Source organism: Oncorhynchus gorbuscha, linkage group LG02 (assembly GCF_021184085.1).
Source record: "Oncorhynchus gorbuscha isolate QuinsamMale2020 ecotype Even-year linkage group LG02, OgorEven_v1.0, whole genome shotgun sequence".
NCBI lineage: Eukaryota > Metazoa > Chordata > Actinopteri > Salmoniformes > Salmonidae > Oncorhynchus > Oncorhynchus gorbuscha.
The window spans coordinates 83,991,451-84,009,799 of record NC_060174.1 but is presented as its reverse complement, the minus strand read 5'-3'; the positions used below and the strand labels follow the sequence as shown (position 1 = coordinate 84,009,799).

The window sequence follows — 18,349 nt, the reverse complement described above, 5'->3', positions numbered from 1 at the left end:
TGGCCCATGTTTTGGATCTAGGCTGAAACATATCAGTGAACAAAAATATTGCTGTTGGTTAATTGATTGATTGATATCCTTGAGGAAACTTTTCTCATATTTTTTATTTATTCTCAAGTGGCACTGCCTTTGAAAAGTATAAGATTGACAGGGCCATTCCACAATTGGCTCATATGAATTACTGAGCTGAGTGTGTTTTCGATCAGCATTCATCCCTGACAATATTTCTGGATAAGTTCGTCAGAGTTGCTTGGCTTCTGCACGTTTTCAACGTTAATAAATGTTTTATTTTGACAGAACTGCAACACTGTTTACATCCGGTAAAGCGCGTTGAATATGTTCCACTATGATCATTTTCCATTGCTTACTACACGCTCCTCCCACTGAGCTACGAAAACAGCAAAAAAAAAGCTGCACTTCCTCATTGCCGAGATACACTCGTCAAGCACACACGAAGAAACAAGGCTGTGCATTGTTTTGATTTTATACTGGTCAGTGTATCTGGGAGTTACAAAAACTCAAATACAGCATAGGCTTGCGCACATACAACACTGAATAGGATAAATATTCAACATCGAAAAGGAATACAATTTAACGTTACACTGTTGCTGTTTTGAAGAACAGCCGATCAATTCAACAGGTAGGTCCCTGATTTGTGTCTCTTCTCTCGTTCTTTGATCTATTCCTAGACAATGTGCCATTTGACTCTGTACTGCTTTCCTGAATAGTTTGTTTCTGTTCTACACGACATTTGCGATAATTGTTTCCGGTGGAATAATAACCAACGGTAAATCTCATTCCATGCCTTGTGGTCTATGCAACATATTATTTAAATTAGGGTAATGATTAATTTATCACTTATATTAAATATATCTTTACGAATTATTCAACATGGCTATGTCAATAGAATCACTATTGAATGTGTGGCCGATAATCTAATATGAAGGACCCCCCCCCCCCTACCGTGAGGGGCCTTGAGTCATTTCGGGTACGATTAAACTTGTGACCAATGAGAGAATTATGCAATAGTTCTGTCTCAGACATTCGTGATGTCATAATGATAGTGTGTGTGTAATTGTTGGCCTAATGTAAAACATATATATTTTTAACATGTTTAAGTAATTCCCCAAACTAGCCAAATCAATAGCCTATTTATTCAATTGTGTTCAGGTTGCTTTGGAAAGTGAGCCAATGCATTAGGATATTGAATTAAATGTGCAGGCTTTATTTATATAATGTACTAACACAATCTAGGCACTATTAAGCCATTATGTGCTCGGTATAAAATAAGACATTGTAATATACTCATATTTATTGCATATTTTGTTGTTGCTATTTAGGAGAACAGTTGATCTATAGGTTGCATGTGAATTCATTGTCATTGTAGAGAAATGTATTACAACCCTCAGAGACAGATACAGTATCATACAAATTTCCATTCAGTGTGATGTCATTACTGATGTGTATTAGTGTTGCTCATAAAGTTTCTCTCTGTAATTTACCTGAAGATTACTGATGTGTGACCTCAGCATGAACAAAGTGGCCCCCATGTCCACTGGCTATCGCTCCAGCCTCAAGGTGAGACTTCACAAGGCTGTGCCACTAATATAGTAGATAGGTAGGAAAATCACATACATCGTAGGTAGGAAAATCACATACATCGTAGTGCTGGAGATGGAGTTGTGTATAGTAGATATAGGACCACTGTATCACAACTGATTCTGCAAGGCTGAATCAAAATCCTGCACACCCAATAGCTCTCCAGGACTGGAATTGGAGCACCATTCACTCAAGGCTATTGGGGAGTTAAGAAAGCACGGATTCCAGATATCAAATATCAGCAGAGATTTATTTTTAAATCCTGTGTGTTGCAGCACACTTGAGTCTGCTATTCTTCTCCCCATAACTTTAACCATAATATAATAAATGAAAAGAAAGAGGACAAAGTCAGGCATATTAAATGTGAAGATAATTGGGGAGCTGATGGAGGAGAGGCTCCCAGTCTTTCCACCTTCTCTACGGCCACTAACTCAATTGGTCCCCTTGGTAACTAGCAAGAAAAAAGGCCCTCGAGACATTGAGGGACCTGTTTGTGCCAGCCTATTAAACAGTTTATGGATAAAAAAGGATGATGTTTTGTGGGGAGTTATTTGAATAAAAAATAATTGTGCCTTACAGTATTAGACAGGCGCACAAATGGCACTTTAGCGTACATCCTTACTATAGATGTCCTAATGATTTGTTAAGGTTTCATGTGCGCCTTGGTTGTATAACGTCATAAGAAGTCTCATCAGCATCTGTAAAATGCTGAGATGGGTACAGTGCAGATTCAAGCACAGCTCATCTTAAAAGGGCTTGTTTTTACCTAATAGAATTGTGAAGAAGAGCCTGGTTTGTCTAACCTGATTTGAAGAGAGGGAACGAGAGAGAGTGAAAAGGGAGAGAGAAGGATAGAGGGAGGAGGGGGTAGAGTTTTTTTCTCTCAAAAAGCAACAGCCTACGCTGGGTTATAAACCCTCAGAGTTGAACTGCTCCCAGCTGCATCAAGGGGAGTTTCTAGTTCTGCTACGTAACAGGAAGACTATGTATGGTCATCCTCTCCCAGCGGTTCAGGGCCAGGCTTAGCTGGGAGAATGAGAAAGGCCTGATGTGTTTGACTAATGATGACAGATTGGCTCTACTGACAGGGAGTGCCCACATACAGAGTTGTTTCTGTCAATACTTCTGCCTGCTCTGTTATCTTTTGTCTTTTATCTCACTTTATGTGACTCCGTCTAAAGAAGTGAATAAGGTATTTCCTAAATCATTCACAGTATCTGTGAGTGATCAGGTGTTGGTCATCCGTTCAGGACGATGCTTGTCTCACCTAATATATCCAATTATGTAGACATACAGTAGAATGGGGCTTTCTCAAATCATCAGGCAAAATACATGTTTTATGTCTTTTAATTTAAACTAACAGTATGTTATTTATTATGTGTTTGTCCTCCACAGCGGCAGGCAGCGTTTGACCTTTTTGAAGATCCCATGTCTCTGTTCTCGGGATACTTCCTCCCCTCAGACGATGAGCAGTCTTTTCAGGAGGTGCCCTCTGGCCTCAACTGTGTCTCACATGGTACGCCACCACCACAACCTACCAATGAGTGCCACATCACTCTAGCCCTCTACTTTACACCAAAACACTTTCATAACACCAATACCAACTAATCACCCCAGGCCAAAGTTAGACCAAACTCTATTAGGAAGATTATTTGCGAGACATGAGGTGACAAAGTTAACAATGTAGTGATTGCTGGCATACAAACTGCTTTAATTAATGATTAACAGATGAACAGGTGTTTATTTGTGGTTAACAATTATCCATAACCCAAACTTTGTTAATCAATCTCATCCGGTTGCATGGCAGCTAGCCCACTTAAATTGTCTGAACCCTATTTATATTTTTTTTGAAGGCCCAATGCAGCTGGGTTTTTTTTCAATCTCAATATTAAATCATTACTGGGTAACAATTAGGTTCCTTACTGTAATTGTTTTGAATTAAAATGAAACAAAAATAGTAGCTTCTTTGCTAAGAGCAATTTCTCAAGCAAGAATTTAGCTGGGAGTGGTCTGAGTGGGGAGGGGGAAACTGAAAACTAGCTTTTATTGGCAGAGTGGTCTGGACCTCTTTCTTATTGGTCTATTAACTAATTAAACACCTGGTGATGTCACCAGGCATGCCAAAACTCCATTCTACCTAAACAGTCTGACATTTTAGGCAATCTTTTCAAATAGCTCTTTCACTAAAAGGGAATCGCCATAATTTTCAAAATTGCACAGTATTATTCTAACCTCGTAGTGTGTAAATGTATATAAAACACAGGGAAATCATAGTTTTAGCTGCACTGGGCCTTTAAATGGAACTTTATTTCTGAGTTTGTGTATGAGTAGTGTTTTTAAGGCTGTTGTTAGTGTGCACAAAACAGAGTAGTGTACAACCAATTTGGAGCTGAATCAACTATGAACAGTATTAGGATGTGGCATACTGTACAGTGTTCATTCTTGTTTGCATTGACAGACCTGCCTATTGTGTTGAGATCACACCAACTTGTGGTTTGTGTTGCGCAATGGAGGTTATTATACAGATCACTATGCTGAGAGCTTTGCCATTTCTAAAAGGCCATTGTTCTTATAGCATTGACAGTAAACCCTGCTCATATATGTGTAATCACATACGCAGGCACAAAGGAAATGTGCATTTTTTACTGATTTGGGTCTTTAAACAATTATCACACTGTTAAAGCAATGTTATTACATAAGAAAGGTCTAGAAAGGTTGATTAATAGAGTAATCAAACATTTGTTTTTGTAAACTCTCCAGAGACGGGCCCTTGCTCTGTTCCACTTTTGACCCCGTGCAGTAAGGCAGTGATGAGTCAGGCCTTGAAGGACAGCTTCAGTGGCTTCTCCAAGGTCCAACGCTGCTGTGGCATCTCCAACAGTGAGTCACTTTCTACACCTGCTCAGTCTCATTGTCCTCCCTTTTTCTTAATTTCTATTGAAATGTTTTCTACAAGGATGACAATTTGCTAATTTCCTAGCTAATTTTGAACTGGTTTGGAAGTCAGTCATTTTGGGCTCATTTCGAAAGCTTTGCACTCACTCCAGCTTCCACAATAGATTAACTCCTGATTCTTACTCGTTAACACCATGTTTGTATGACATTTTCCCACTTGTTGAGTATTTAAGTATTTAACTTTTCTTCCCCTCTTTAAAGGACAGGTTCACCTTTTTTAACCAAATCTCTATTTTTGATGTAAATAGCATGTTATAGAAGTATCCAGACACTTTCTTTGCGATTTCACTTGGTTTGGAGAAAGAGATCTCCCCACCAGCAATAGACTTCCTCATTGCTCATTCTGCAATATGGGGGCCACAGATAAACATGAACAAAGGCTCCAAAAATACCCAAATATTGCCTTTTAGAAATGGCAAAGCCCTCAGCATAGTGATGCAGGTCTTTAGATGTTATACACATGAAATTGTGTAATTCCGAACTTTATACACAACTTTATATTCCATTTTATTGGACTCGGGCGATACTTTTCCATGTGCGAGCATGCACATGCTTTCTCATTTCTCGTGTCACCACAATGGGAACCAAAAAATACATAAATGCTCGCACACAGAAAAGTATCGCCCGTTTCGGAAATGACTCATTTATTCATGTTTATCCATACTGCAGAACAAGCAATAATTAAGTATATTGCTGGTGGGGTAAGTTTCTCAAAACCAAGTGAAATCTGAAAAAAAACTGTGTCTGGACTCTTCTATAACATGCCATTTACATCAAAAGTTGAGATTTAGTAAAACATTTTGCCTGTCCCTTAATCATTAAAAAGTAAGCCTAGTTAAGTAAAATCAAGTCAAAGACTGGTGGATTTTGGTGACGTTTCGATGGAATTGTGAATGAACTTTTTAGTAATTTAAAATGGCTGTATATTAAGCCATATCTTTTTTCTTTCTTGCTTTCACAGACCCCCATAAGTGGACCAAGCAGCATGTGATGCAGTGGCTCCACTGGGCAGCCAGTGAGTTCAGCCTGGCCAATATCCACTTCTTTAAGTTTGACATGAACGGCCAGGAGCTGTGTGACCTGGGCAAGGAGAGCTTCCTGGACCTGGCACCAGACTTTGTGGGTGACATCCTGTGGGAGCACCTGGACCAGATGATGAAAGGTAACAGTGGAATTTTTTAGTCAGATGGTATTTGTGTGGAAGGAAGATGGGGGAAAGAATAGGTGGGGTCGTCAGTTTTTTTTGTATTCAGGTGGAAAGGGTTTCTTTATTCTATAGAATTACTGTACCCTTTGGCTAAATGATACAATCTAAAATCAAATAACAGTATTTCTGACGGTTCCTGACTTTATCCTCCGTTTTCTTCCAGAATGTCGAGAGAGAGAAGAATCCAAAAGCCTCAGCAGTGTTGTGCCCTCAGTAACCAACTGGATGAGCTCTGTCGGTGAGTGTCCATTAGAAAAACATACTGAGCACCAGAGGGTTCAAATCCAAGTAAACATCAGATAGACAAAACAGTTTGGCTTCAGCTTCATTTGAACATAAGCCTTAAAGGCCCAATTCAGCCATTTAAAAAAATCTCAATATCAAATCATTTCTGGCTAATAAATAAGTACTTTACTGTGATTGTTTTAAATTAAAATGGTCAAAAATAAACTGTCTGGGAATGGTCTGAGTTGGGAGGGGAAAGAGAGAGAGGTTAGAACCGTTCTTATTGACCTATTAACTAATTTACTGTCTAGTGATATCACTATTCCAACCTCAGTGTGGAAATATATCTAAAACATAGAAAAATCACGCTTTTGACCGCACTGGGCCTTTAAGCTGTCCAAAGAGGTCTCTGATGAGATGAGATGAGCTAAGTGGGCATATGTTCTTCTTTACAGGCTGCAGTCTGGAGGAGACCCAGTGTGCCCTGCAGGTGCCTGACAACAGCGGTAGTCTGCTGAGAGAACTGTTTGAGACTGTGGACAAGACTACCCTGCTGACCCGAGATCAGGAGTTCTCCGTGTTCTCTAAGCCCCAACTGAGCACGGTCAATGTCAGCTACATCAGGAGCAACCCAGACGCAGGGCAACTCTGCAAAGCCTGTGAGTAGGCCAACTCACTGTTGTCTAGAAGCTATTAATCAATGTTCATTCATTACTGTTCTTTTTCCAAGGGAACACATGTAAGCGATTCCCAACAGATATTTGAATTCAGTGATATTTCCTTAACTTGATTCAGTTTCAGTTGAACTAACCATCTCTGTGCTTTGTTTATCTACAGTCTCGTCCCAGGACCAGAGTTTGTGTTCATTGGAGAGCATGGACAGCTTTGAGGGGCCAGAGTCCATGCTGCAATCCTGGGGTAGCCAGTCTTCCCTGGCGGACAACCAGAGGGTGCCGTCACACGACAGCTTTGAGGACGAGTGCAACAGCAGCACCCTGAGCCTGGGGAATCAGGGCCTATCCTTCAAGGACTACGTCCAGGAGAGGAACGAGCCTGTGGAACTGGGAAAGCCTGTCATACCTGCTGCCGTGCTGGCTGGCTTCACTGGTGAGTTTATGAACCCGCTGACACAGTCAAACCCAGCTCATCTTGTATGAAATACTATCTATCTCTCTGTCAACCCCAGTTTCAACTCCAGTTCAAAACAGTACACTACAGTTGTGTATACACAAACTATGCCTTTTGATCGCCGTCTGACTCCTATGCCTTTTTTTTTCTCTTAACAGGAAGCGGTCCTATCCAGCTGTGGCAGTTCCTGCTGGAGCTCCTGACTGATAAGAGTTGTCAGGCCATCATCAGCTGGACCGGAGACGGCTGGGAGTTCAAACTCACTGACCCAGATGAGGTGAGTGTCAATTGGCCTCATACAATATGTGTATATCAGGTTGTGGAGGAGATATCCACAAGGGTTTACAGTAGGGGTGTACCGAGTACTCTGACAAAAAGAGTATTGCAACGGATATGGAGAATTTTCGGAATGCGATTATGTATTTTTTGTAATTAAAATAGTAATTGTCAGCTGCCAGCATGCATCTCTCTGTCCCTCAAAAAGTGTGAAGCCCTTTATGCTCTAAATAACTATTGGCTAGTTCTTCCATCTGTAAGAAACACGCAGGATATCGTTTGAGCCTGCTGCAACGATTGGATTAGAAAAAGCCGTTCTCCCTCTGCACTTATTTCCCCAGACAGACAGACAGGACGCTCCGTCTCTCTCACTCATCTCAGGGCACATTACACCACTTCTACAAACATTGTGTGTGAATCAGAATTGCTAGTGATTGTTGTTCTAGCTATCAATCTAGTTATATTAGTTATACTTTGCTGAGGACATATGTTTGTTTTTGTTTGTGTACTTACTGAGTAGCTTAAATAATTATTAATACAATTACAAATACGAGTATGACGAGATTGGCTACACCGCTAGTTTACAGGACTAAAAAGTCTTCAACATAAGAGCCATCAGAAGACATCAAGATGTAGTGTAAGACTCTGTTTTCCATTGGTGTTTATCATTCTCTCCTTCCTCTTCCAGGTGGCTAGACGCTGGGGCCGCAGGAAGAACAAGCCCAAGATGAACTACGAGAAGCTGAGCCGTGGCCTGCGATACTACTACGACAAGAACATCATCCACAAGACCTCGGGCAAGCGATACGTCTACCGCTTCGTCTGTGACCTGCAGAATCTTCTGGGCTACTCGGCCGAAGAGCTCCACATCATGCTAGGGGTCCAGCCTGACACTGAGGATTGAACAAACTGGTGTTTTATCGAAAGGGAAGGGGTTGGAGATGTAGCCAGTGGGGCTTCACTACCCCAACTTAGCAAAAGTTGCTAATGTTACAGGCCATCTGAAAGTAATTTCTGGTCATTGAACAGGTGGCACTGATTGATGTCCACTGATAGTGGCTACACTGGTGGGCAGACAGTGAGCATCTCTAATTTGGAGAGGCAGCTCATGTCTCGGCTCTTGCGCCATCAATGTGCATCGTTGTGCAAGCTTTGGTTGAGAGGGGTGCCAGTATTTAAATCAAGCATTCCCTCTGGGTGAAAGTGTTATTGTGCAAGTTGTAATGGATCAGCTCTGTATCCATCTGCAAAGTGGAGAGCTGTTAATTGCACAGATGACAATGGTGATCAATGTAACATAGCTAATTTTTTCATTCTTCCTTTATACTCAGCAAGTATGGTGTTTACGGAGTCTGAGCAGTGGACATTTAGACTTACTGTTAAAGATCTTGAGGTTACCAAACAAGAATGCTTTTGAGGTGGCGGATCCAGCGCCTTAAATGGGAGTTTTGTTGGAGAATGTATTCATGATTTTATGGAATAGCTAAGATTGCCTTTACTGTTGTGCTTTTACTAATGCATTATCCTGCTGACAAGCTTGCAGCGCAACTGGAATACCAGTCATTGTGGCTATTGCATTTCTCCTCTATCAAAAAGGATATCATTTAATTATTGTTCTATAAATATGAATATTTTGTCATGTTTTGCGAGTTATACACAATTCACATGTGAATATGGCTTTAAAGGTTGAATGTAACGGTGTAGCAGCTATCATAATTTATTTTTGTAGCAGGTTTATCAGGGATAAATTTGTGAATTGATTATTTATTTTTGTGACCAAAGCGACATGTGAATGTATATGGTTTATTCTAAACTATAGTTGCATTTTGTTGTATGTTTTTATATTCTGCACCAAAGTCCCTGTGTATATATTATATTGGTACTACTGTACCTGTTATAAATATGATGAATATTCACTGTGTATTTTACTGAAGAAGATAAAGCAGCCTTTTTGAAGTTATTGTACAGATGACAGACACACAAAAAAATGGCATCATTTTGGCATGGGTACGATCTTATTCCTTCCTAGCCCATGTGTGTTTATGCTGTTCTCTTAATCATTTTAGTCGTCTTCTATTCATTGATATTGTATAACACAATGAAAAGTAAGATCATCTTAAGAATTCTGTTGTTGAAATCTTCATAAAATAGAACATTTTGAACTGACATGTGAAGCAACAGGGTTATTGTTTTATAATAGAATGCTGGTCTTGCTACAACATCTAAGCTCTGAATATATAATTGGCAGCGTGACATGTTGTGCTGTTTGCTGTAACTAAAGATGTGCATGTCATCGGCATGCCAAAGACCTGTGTAACTTATTCATCAGAATGACTTTACTTAAATTACTTTGTCAGCATTTCAGTGGTTTTTAAATGGAAAATGGCTTTGACATTTTAATAAAAGCTTTATTTTTATATGGTATTATGTTTCTTTTATTGACTTTTGGTAGCTTAATATAAGGAGGGGTAGCTAATTAAAGAACCATGGTTTTTAAAGTACCAAAATGTGTGGGAGTTTCTTAAGCCCTTAGGATAAAAATCGGTCACACCAAGAATTAAGAAGTGATTTTTTTAAATTGCCAAAGTACTGGGTTTTTTCTTTGTTTCTCTGTGTTAAATCTATTGTCAATCCACAGCTAGTCTCAATGCACATTAGACCATTGAACATTTTATCTTACCGGATACTACTTCCATCTCCAGCACCTTTGCCATTTACAAAAATGCCATGCAATGTACGGTATGAATTTCTCACCAGTGCATAGTCTTATGAAATACAATGCCTCATAGTGTATGTGTGCAGGATTTTTAAATTTTTCAAATTTATTTAACATTTATTTAACTAGGCAAGTCAGTTTTAAGAACAAATTATAGTTTACAATGACGGCCTACACCCAGACAACGCTGAGTCGATTGCGCGCCACGATATGGGACTCCCAATCATGTCCGGTTGTGATACAGCCTGGATTCAAACCAGAGTGTCTGTAGTGACGCCTCTAGCACTGAGATGCAGTGCCTTAGACCACTGTGCCACTCAAATCAAATCAAATTTTATTTGTCACATACACATGGTTAGCAGATGTTAATGCGAGTGTAGCGAAATGCTTGTGCTTCTAGTTCCGACAATGCAGTGATAACCAACAAGTAATCTAACTAACAATTCCAAAACTACTGTCTTATACACAGTGTAAGGGGATAAAGAATATGTACATAAGGATATATGAATGAGTGATGGTACAGGGCAGCATACAGTAGATGGTATCGAGTACAGTATATACATATGAGATGAGTATGTAGACAAAGTAAACAAAGTGGCATAGTTAAAGTGGCTAGTGATACATGTATTACATAAGGATGCAGTCGATGATATAGAGTACAGTATATACGTATGCATATGAGATGAATAATGTAGGGTAAGTAACATTATATAAGGTAGCATTGTTTAAAGTGGCTAGTGATATATTTACATAATTTCCCGTCAATTCCCATTATTAAAGTGGCTGGAGTTGAGTCAGTGTCAATGTCAGTGTGTTGGCAGCAGCCACTCAATGTTAGTGGTGGCTGTTTAACAGTCTGATGGCCTTGAGATAGAAGCTGTTTTTCAGTCTCTCGGTCCCAGCTTTGATGCACCTGTACTGACCTCACCTTCTGGATGATAGCGGGGTGAACAGGCAGTGGATCGGGTGGTTGATGTCCTTGATGATCTTTATGGCCTTCACTCAGGAGCCCAACAATGATCAAACACCTACTGTATGTAAGCCCATGGATCAGCTTAGGAAGGTTAGACTTTTCGTTGTGATGCTCGCAATGTTCAAGGCTGGGGAATGATGCACTTTATTGTATTTATGCACTATAATCATGTTGTCTTTTGTATATCATTATCAGTCATTTATAGTGATCAATATGTGTAGTTTTAGGGCTGGCACAATGACCGTATAACCGTGCAACCAACGGTTATGGATGAAGACCATCATAAATAACCGCCATAACCGTTTTAAAATTACAGAAGAAAAAACATGTGTGGAACTGTTGACTGAAGACGGGACGATATTTGTGAATTTGAGTCCGTTTCTGCCGTAACATGGACTCTTAATAATTCCTGAAACAAGCAAAGGAATCTTCAGTTGCCTAAGCAACGCACCCCACAATGCAGCAGCAGCTCACTATTTATATGGCTTCAATAGCTGCAGGAGTGGAGGAGAGGAGAAAATGTGCACAAAAAAAAAAAAAAAATGAACAGTTATTAGTAACGTGACCGTGGTCATTTGGCTGGCCAATTACCGTCATCCAAAATTCCTTAATCATCACAGCCCTATGCGTTGATTGACCCAGGCAAAAACACCCACGTAAAAGGATACATTCCAAAGGGAAGGTGCATAACGATGGAGGAATTCAGATATGACGTAATTGTTTTAAGTACTACCCACAGAGTTCTTAAACTACGGTGTGCGACATGTTCAATGTGCCAGTAAATCATCAATGTTCCAGTTAATCAACACAATCTCCTTTTTTGGTTTTTCAAATTGCTGCGTCTTGGAGCTACAATTTGGATCATGTATAGAGAGCAATGTACAATACGGTGAACTTAGCAAACAATGCCTTTTTGGTAAGTACATGGGGGCCGACATCTTTATGCACTTTCGGCGTTCTATTTACTAAGTAGTTGAGGCTGGCGAGGAGAGAACGGCTCATAATAATGGCTGGAACATAATCTCATGATCATTAACAGAAATATGAAATAGTCACGTGAAGCTCTAGCTACATGATACGTGCTGCCTCTTTCCTTTTGAGAGCATGTGGAGTGAGATCTCTCACATATCTGATATGTCCAGACAGCTCCCCAGTCCCGGCTCTGTACACAACTGTACACAACACACTCTCCACACACAGCCCAGCGAGTCTCCGACAGCTGTGTCAACATGGCCTACACTGGGCCCTGTCGTAGTCCAGGTTATTCACCTACATGACTCAAAGACTCACTGTCAACATCTGTCTCAGCAATAAAGTGTGTGTGTCTGTGCCTGCGTGCGTGCGTGACTACACATATATGAGTAGGGTTTACTGTCAATGCTATAAGAACAATGAGTTCTATCTGTATAATAACCTCTATTGAGAAACACAAACCACAAGTTGGTGTGATCACAACACAATAGGCAGGTCTGTCAATGCAAACAAGAATGAACACTGTACAGTATGCCACTGCCTTATACTGTTCATAGTTGATCCAGCTCCAAATTGATTGTAGACTACTCTGTTTTGTGCACACTAACAACTAACACTACTCATACATATTCAAACTCAGGAACAAAGTTCCATTTAAAGGCCCAGTGCAGCCAAAACTGTGATTTTCCTGTGTTTTATATATATTTCCACACTGAGGTTGGGATAATACTGTGAAATTATAATGATGCCCTTTTAGTGTAAGAGCTGTTTGAAAAGATTGCCTGATAGTTCAGCCTGTTTTGGTGGGATGTAATTTTGGCATTCTTGGTGATATTAGACAGTCATAGATAGTCATAGCAAAATTCTTGCTTGAGAAATTGCTTTTTGTTAAGAAGCTATTTTGGTTTATTTTTTTACCATTTTAATTGAAAACAATCACAGTAAGGTACTAAATTGTAACCCAGAAATGTTTTGGTTTTGAGATATAAACGGCTGCAATGGAGTGTTGCAAAATAAGTGTTGCAAAATACATTTAGAAATCTATGTTATTCAATTACTGCACCCACACTGCTTGCGCGCGCCAACAAGCATCTGCGATGCCAAGGGCTAAAATATTTCTGACGCAGATCGCGCTGCATTCCTGCCTCCCCCATCTCCTCATTGGTTTATAGAAGCAGGTACACAAGTGCCATCTCCTCATTGGTTATACACACGTGGGTGACTGAAAGACTAATGAGGTCAGTGCGGTAATGCACCTAATTTATGAAAGTTGCCATTTGCAATATAAAGTCAAGAGAAGAAAAAGCCTAGATGGAAGAGAGATAACTAGAAACGATTCGGTTGACCGTTTTATGTGTGGATTAATTGGCGGAGTAGAGGACCTTGTGCATTTCAGGTAAAATAACAACTCAATGTTTATATCCCAGGACAAATTAGCTAGCAACAGCAAGCTAGCTAAATAGGACAAATTAGCTAGCAAGTGCAAGCTAACTAGCTAAATTGCCATAAATGTTTAATGCTTTTCGACCTGTCCCCAAATGAATGTAATTGGTTCAGAGTTTGTTTTGATATTTTAACCTGCATGTTGTGATCGCGTTTGGTGTGGGGGCACAAATTTAATTTATGCACGATGGCACAAGATGCTGCACGTGCGCAGCCATTTGGGTTCCGTGTTTAAGAACAGTAACTAAAGGACAGGAACTAAACGTACATTTGCTTGACTGATCATACCCCTTAGGATTTTTATGTTGAGTTAACAAAATACATGCCATAAGAATTACAATACTATATTTCTGATCATTTCCACAAACTCTCCCAGATCTTATAGTCTTACAAATAATATTGGTAAAAGATAGTGAGATAATACTGCTAAGGAAATGAAAAGTGAACATAGTGTTTACTGGAAGCAGTAACCTCCATATGACAGACTCAGCTCAAGTGCTGCTACAGTAGCAGCACCCACACACAACCTTAACCTAACATGCTTCAGCTATTGTGTTGATCCTGCAGTCTAAGACGAACACATGACTTTCTCTCTGCATTGTGTGCCTGACATAACAAATAATACACACTCATCTTTTGTGGAACATGGTGTTCTACAGTGAAGGGCAACACTGAAGTGTACAGAATATGGTTTCTAAGGAATGAGTGGAGGAAGCAGAGTATGTGAGTGCAGTTGAGTGTTTAGAAAATCCTGCTCATCGCTCACAGCGGGCGCTCCATGTCCTTTCCAACCTCTCTGGTAAAAACGGCTCCTCACTGCTCCATGATGACAACGGTGGTAGGCCTGATTACCAACAACTATGAATCAAATCAAATCAAATCAAATCAAATTTTATTTGTCACATACACATGGTTAGCAGATGTTAATGCGAGTGTAGCGAAATGCTTGTGCTTCTAGTTCCGACAATGCAGTGATAACCAACAAGTAATCTAACTAACAATTCCAAAAAAAACTACTGTCTTATACACAGTGTAAGGGGATAAGGAACATGTACATAAGGATATATGAATGAGTGATGGTACAGAGCAGCATACAGTAGATGGTATCGAGTACAGTATATACATATGAGATGAGTGTGTAGACAAAGTAAACAAAGTGGCATAGTTAAAGTGGCTAGTGATACATGTGTTACATAAGGATGCAGTCGATGTTGTAGAGTACAGTATATACATATGCATATGAGATGAATAATGTAGGGTAAGTAACATTATATAAGGTAGCATTGTTTAAAGTGGCTAGTGATATATTTACATCATTTCCATAAATTCCCATTATTAAAATGGCTGGAGTTGGGTCAGTGTCAATGACAGTGTGTTGGCAGCAGCCACTCAATGTTAGTGGTGGCTATTTAACAGTCTGATGGCCTTGAGATAGAAGCTGTTTTTCAGTCTCTCGGTCCCAGCTTTGATGCACCTGTACTGACCTCGCCTTCTGGATGATAGCGGGGTGAACAGGCAGTGGTTCGGGTGGTTGATGTCCTTGATGATCTTTATGGCCTTCCTGTAACAACGGGTGGTGTAGGTGTCCTGGAGGGCAGGTAGTTTGCCCCCGGTGATGCGTTGTGCAGTCCTCACTACCCTCTGGAGAGCCTTACGGTTGAGGGCGGAGCAGTTGCCGTACCAGGCGGTGATACAGCCCGCCAGGATGCTCTCGATTGTGCATCTGTAGAAGTTTGTGAGTGCTTTTGGTGACAAGCCGAATTTTTTCAGCCTCCTGAGGTTGAATAGGCGCTGCTGCGCCTTCTTCACGACGCTGTCAGTGTGAGTGGACCAATTCAGTTTGTCTGTGATGTGTATGCCGAGGAACTTAAAACTAGCTACCCTCTCCACTACTGTTCCATCGATGTGGATAGGGGGTGTTCCCTCTGCTGTTTCCTGAAGTCCACAATCATCTCCTTAGTTTTGTTGACGTTGAGTGTGAGGTTATTTTCCTGACACCACACTCCAAGGGCCCTCACCTCCTCCCTGTAGGCCGTCTCGTCGTTGTTGGTAATCAAGCCTACCACTGTTGTGTCGTCCGCAAACTTGATGATTGAGTTGGAGGCGTGCGTGGCCACGCAGTCGTGGGTGAACAGGGAGTACAGGAGAGGGCTCAGAACGCACCCTTGTGGGGCCCCGTGTTGAGGATCAGCGGGGAGGAGATGTTGTTGCCTACCCTCACCACCTGGGGGCGGCCCGTCAGGAAGTCCAGTACCCAGTTGCACAGGGCGGGGTCGAGACCCAGGGTCTCGAGCTTGATGACGAGCTTGGAGGGTACTATGGTGTTGAATGCCGAGCTGTAGTCGATGAACAGCATTCTCACATAGGTATTCCTCTTGTCCAGGTGGGTTAGGGCAGTGTGCAGTGTGGTTGAGATTGCATCGTCTGTGGACCTATTTGGGCGGTAAGCAAATTGGAGTGGGTCTAGGGTGTCAGGTAGGGTGGAGGTGATATGGTCCTTGACTAGTCTCTCAAAGCACTCCATGATGACGGAAGTGAGTGCTACGGGGCGGTAGTCGTTTAGCTCAGTTACCTTAGCTTTCTTGGGAACAGGAACAATGGTGGCCCTCTTGAAGCATGTGGGAACAGCAGACTGGTATAGGGATTGATTGAATATGTCCGTAAACACACCGGCCAGCTGGTCTGCGCATGCTCGGAGGGCGCGGCTGGGGATGCCGTCTGGGCCTGCAGCCTTGCGAGGGTTAACACGTTTAAATGTCTTACTCACCTCGGCTGCAGTGAAGGAGAGACTGCATGTTTCCGTTGCAGGCCGTGTCAGTGGCACTGTATTGTCCTCAAAGCGGGCAAAAAAGTTATTTAGTCTGCCTGGGAGCAAGACATCCTGGTCCGTGACTGGGCTGGATTTCATCTTGTAGTCCGTGATTGACTGTAGACCCTGCCACATGCCTCTTGTGTCTGAGCCATTGAATTGAGATTCCACTTTGTCTCTGTACTGAAGCTTAGCTTGTTTGATAGCCTTACGGAGGGAATAGCTGCACTGTTTGTATTCAGTCATGTTGCCAGACACCTTGCCCTGATTAAAAGCAGTGGTTTGCGCTTTCAGTTTCACGCGAATGCTGCCATCAATCCACGGTTTCTGGATTCTGGATTCTGAGACAGCCTATAGGGAGGAGGTCAGAGACCTGACAGTGTGGTGCCAGGAAAACAACCCCTTCCTCAAGACAAAGGTGATCGTGGCCTACATGAAAAGGAGGGCCAAGAACGCCCCCATTCACAATAACAGGGCTGTAGTGGAGCAGGTTGAGAGCTTCAAGTTCCTTGGTGTCCACATCACCAACAAACTATCAAGGTCCAAACTAGAGGTCAACCGATTAATCAGAATGGCCGATTATTTAGGGCCGATTTCAAGTTTTCATAACAACCGGAAATCTGAATTTTTGGGCGCCGATTTGCCGATTTTAAGAAACAAACAATGTTATACCTTTATTTAACTCGGCAAGTCAGTTAAGAACACATTCTTATTTTCAATGATGGCCTAGGAACGGTTGGTTAACTGCCTTGTTCAGGGGCAGAACGACAGATTTTCACCTTGTCAGCTCGGGGGATCCAATCTTGCAGCCTTACAGTGAACTAGTCCAACGCAATAACGACCTGCCTCTCCCTCGTTGCACTCCACAAGGAGACTGCCTGTTACGCGAATGCAGTAAGCCAAGGTAAGTTGCTAGCTAGCATTACACGTATCTTATAAAAAAACAATCATAATCATAATCACTAGTTAACTACACATGGTTGATGATATTATCTAGCGTGTCCTGCGTTGCATACAATCTGACTGAGCATACAAGTATCTAAGTATCTGACTGAGCGGTGGTAGGCAGAAGCAGGCGTGTAAACATTCATTCAAACAGCACTTTAGTGCGTTTTGCCAGCAACTCTTCCTTGTGCGTCAAGCATTGGGCTGTTTATGACTTCAAGCCTACCAACTCCCGAGATGAGGCTGGTGTAACCGAAGTGAAATGGCTAGCTAGTTAGCGCGCGCTAATTGTCGTTGTGTTGCTGGTTCGAGCCCAGGGAGGAGCGAGGAGAGGGACAGAAGCTATACTGTTATACTGGCAATACTAAAGTGCCTATAAGAACATCCAATAGTCAAAGGTTAATGAAATACAAATGGTATAGAAGGAAATAGTCCTATAATTCATATAATAACTACAACCTAAAACTTCTTACCTGCGAATATTGAAGACTCATGTTAAAAGGAACCACCAGTTTTCATATGTTCATGTTCTGAGCAAGGAACTGAAATGTTAGCTTTCTTACATAGCACATGTTGCACTTTTACTTTCTTCTCCAACACTTTGTTTTTGCATTATTTAAGCCAAATTGAACATGTTTCCTTGTTTACTTGAGGCTTAATTGATTTTATTGATGTATTATATTAAGTGAAAATAAGTGTTCATTCAGTATTGTTGTAATTGTCATTATTACAAATACATTTTTAAAAATCATCCGATTAATTGTTATCGGCTTTTTTTGTCCTCCAATAATCGGTATCCGTATTGGCGTTGAAAAATCATAATCGGTCGACCTCTAGTCCAAACACACCAAGACAGTTGTGAAGAGGGCACAACAATGCCTATTCCCCCTCAGGAGACTGAAAAGATTTGGCATTGGTCCTCAGATCCTCAAAAGTTCTACAGCTGCACCATCAAGAGCATCCTGACTGGTTGCATCACTGCCTGGTATGGCAACTGCATCTGACCGCAAGGCGCTACAGAGGGAACGGCCCAGCGTACGGCCCAGTACATCACTGAGGCCAAGCTTCCTGCCATCCAGGACCTCTATACCCGGCGGTGTC

General features: G+C 41.4%; 1 protein-coding gene across 1 annotated transcript; it reads left to right on the top strand.

Annotated features, from left to right (window-relative positions):
* The first annotated feature begins 434 nt into the window (after positions 1-434).
* On the top strand, positions 435-9,814 carry LOC124011451 (protein C-ets-2-like). Its single transcript, XM_046324853.1, has 10 exons — positions 435-640; positions 1,509-1,578; positions 2,995-3,115; positions 4,360-4,479; positions 5,516-5,716; positions 5,925-5,999; positions 6,442-6,645; positions 6,824-7,093; positions 7,273-7,391; positions 8,079-9,814. Exons 2-10 carry the CDS (start codon positions 1,516-1,518, stop codon positions 8,292-8,294), a joined length of 1,389 nt encoding a protein of 462 aa, XP_046180809.1. The 5' UTR covers positions 435-640; positions 1,509-1,515; the 3' UTR covers positions 8,295-9,814.
* Positions 9,815-18,349: the final 8,535 nt, after the last annotated feature.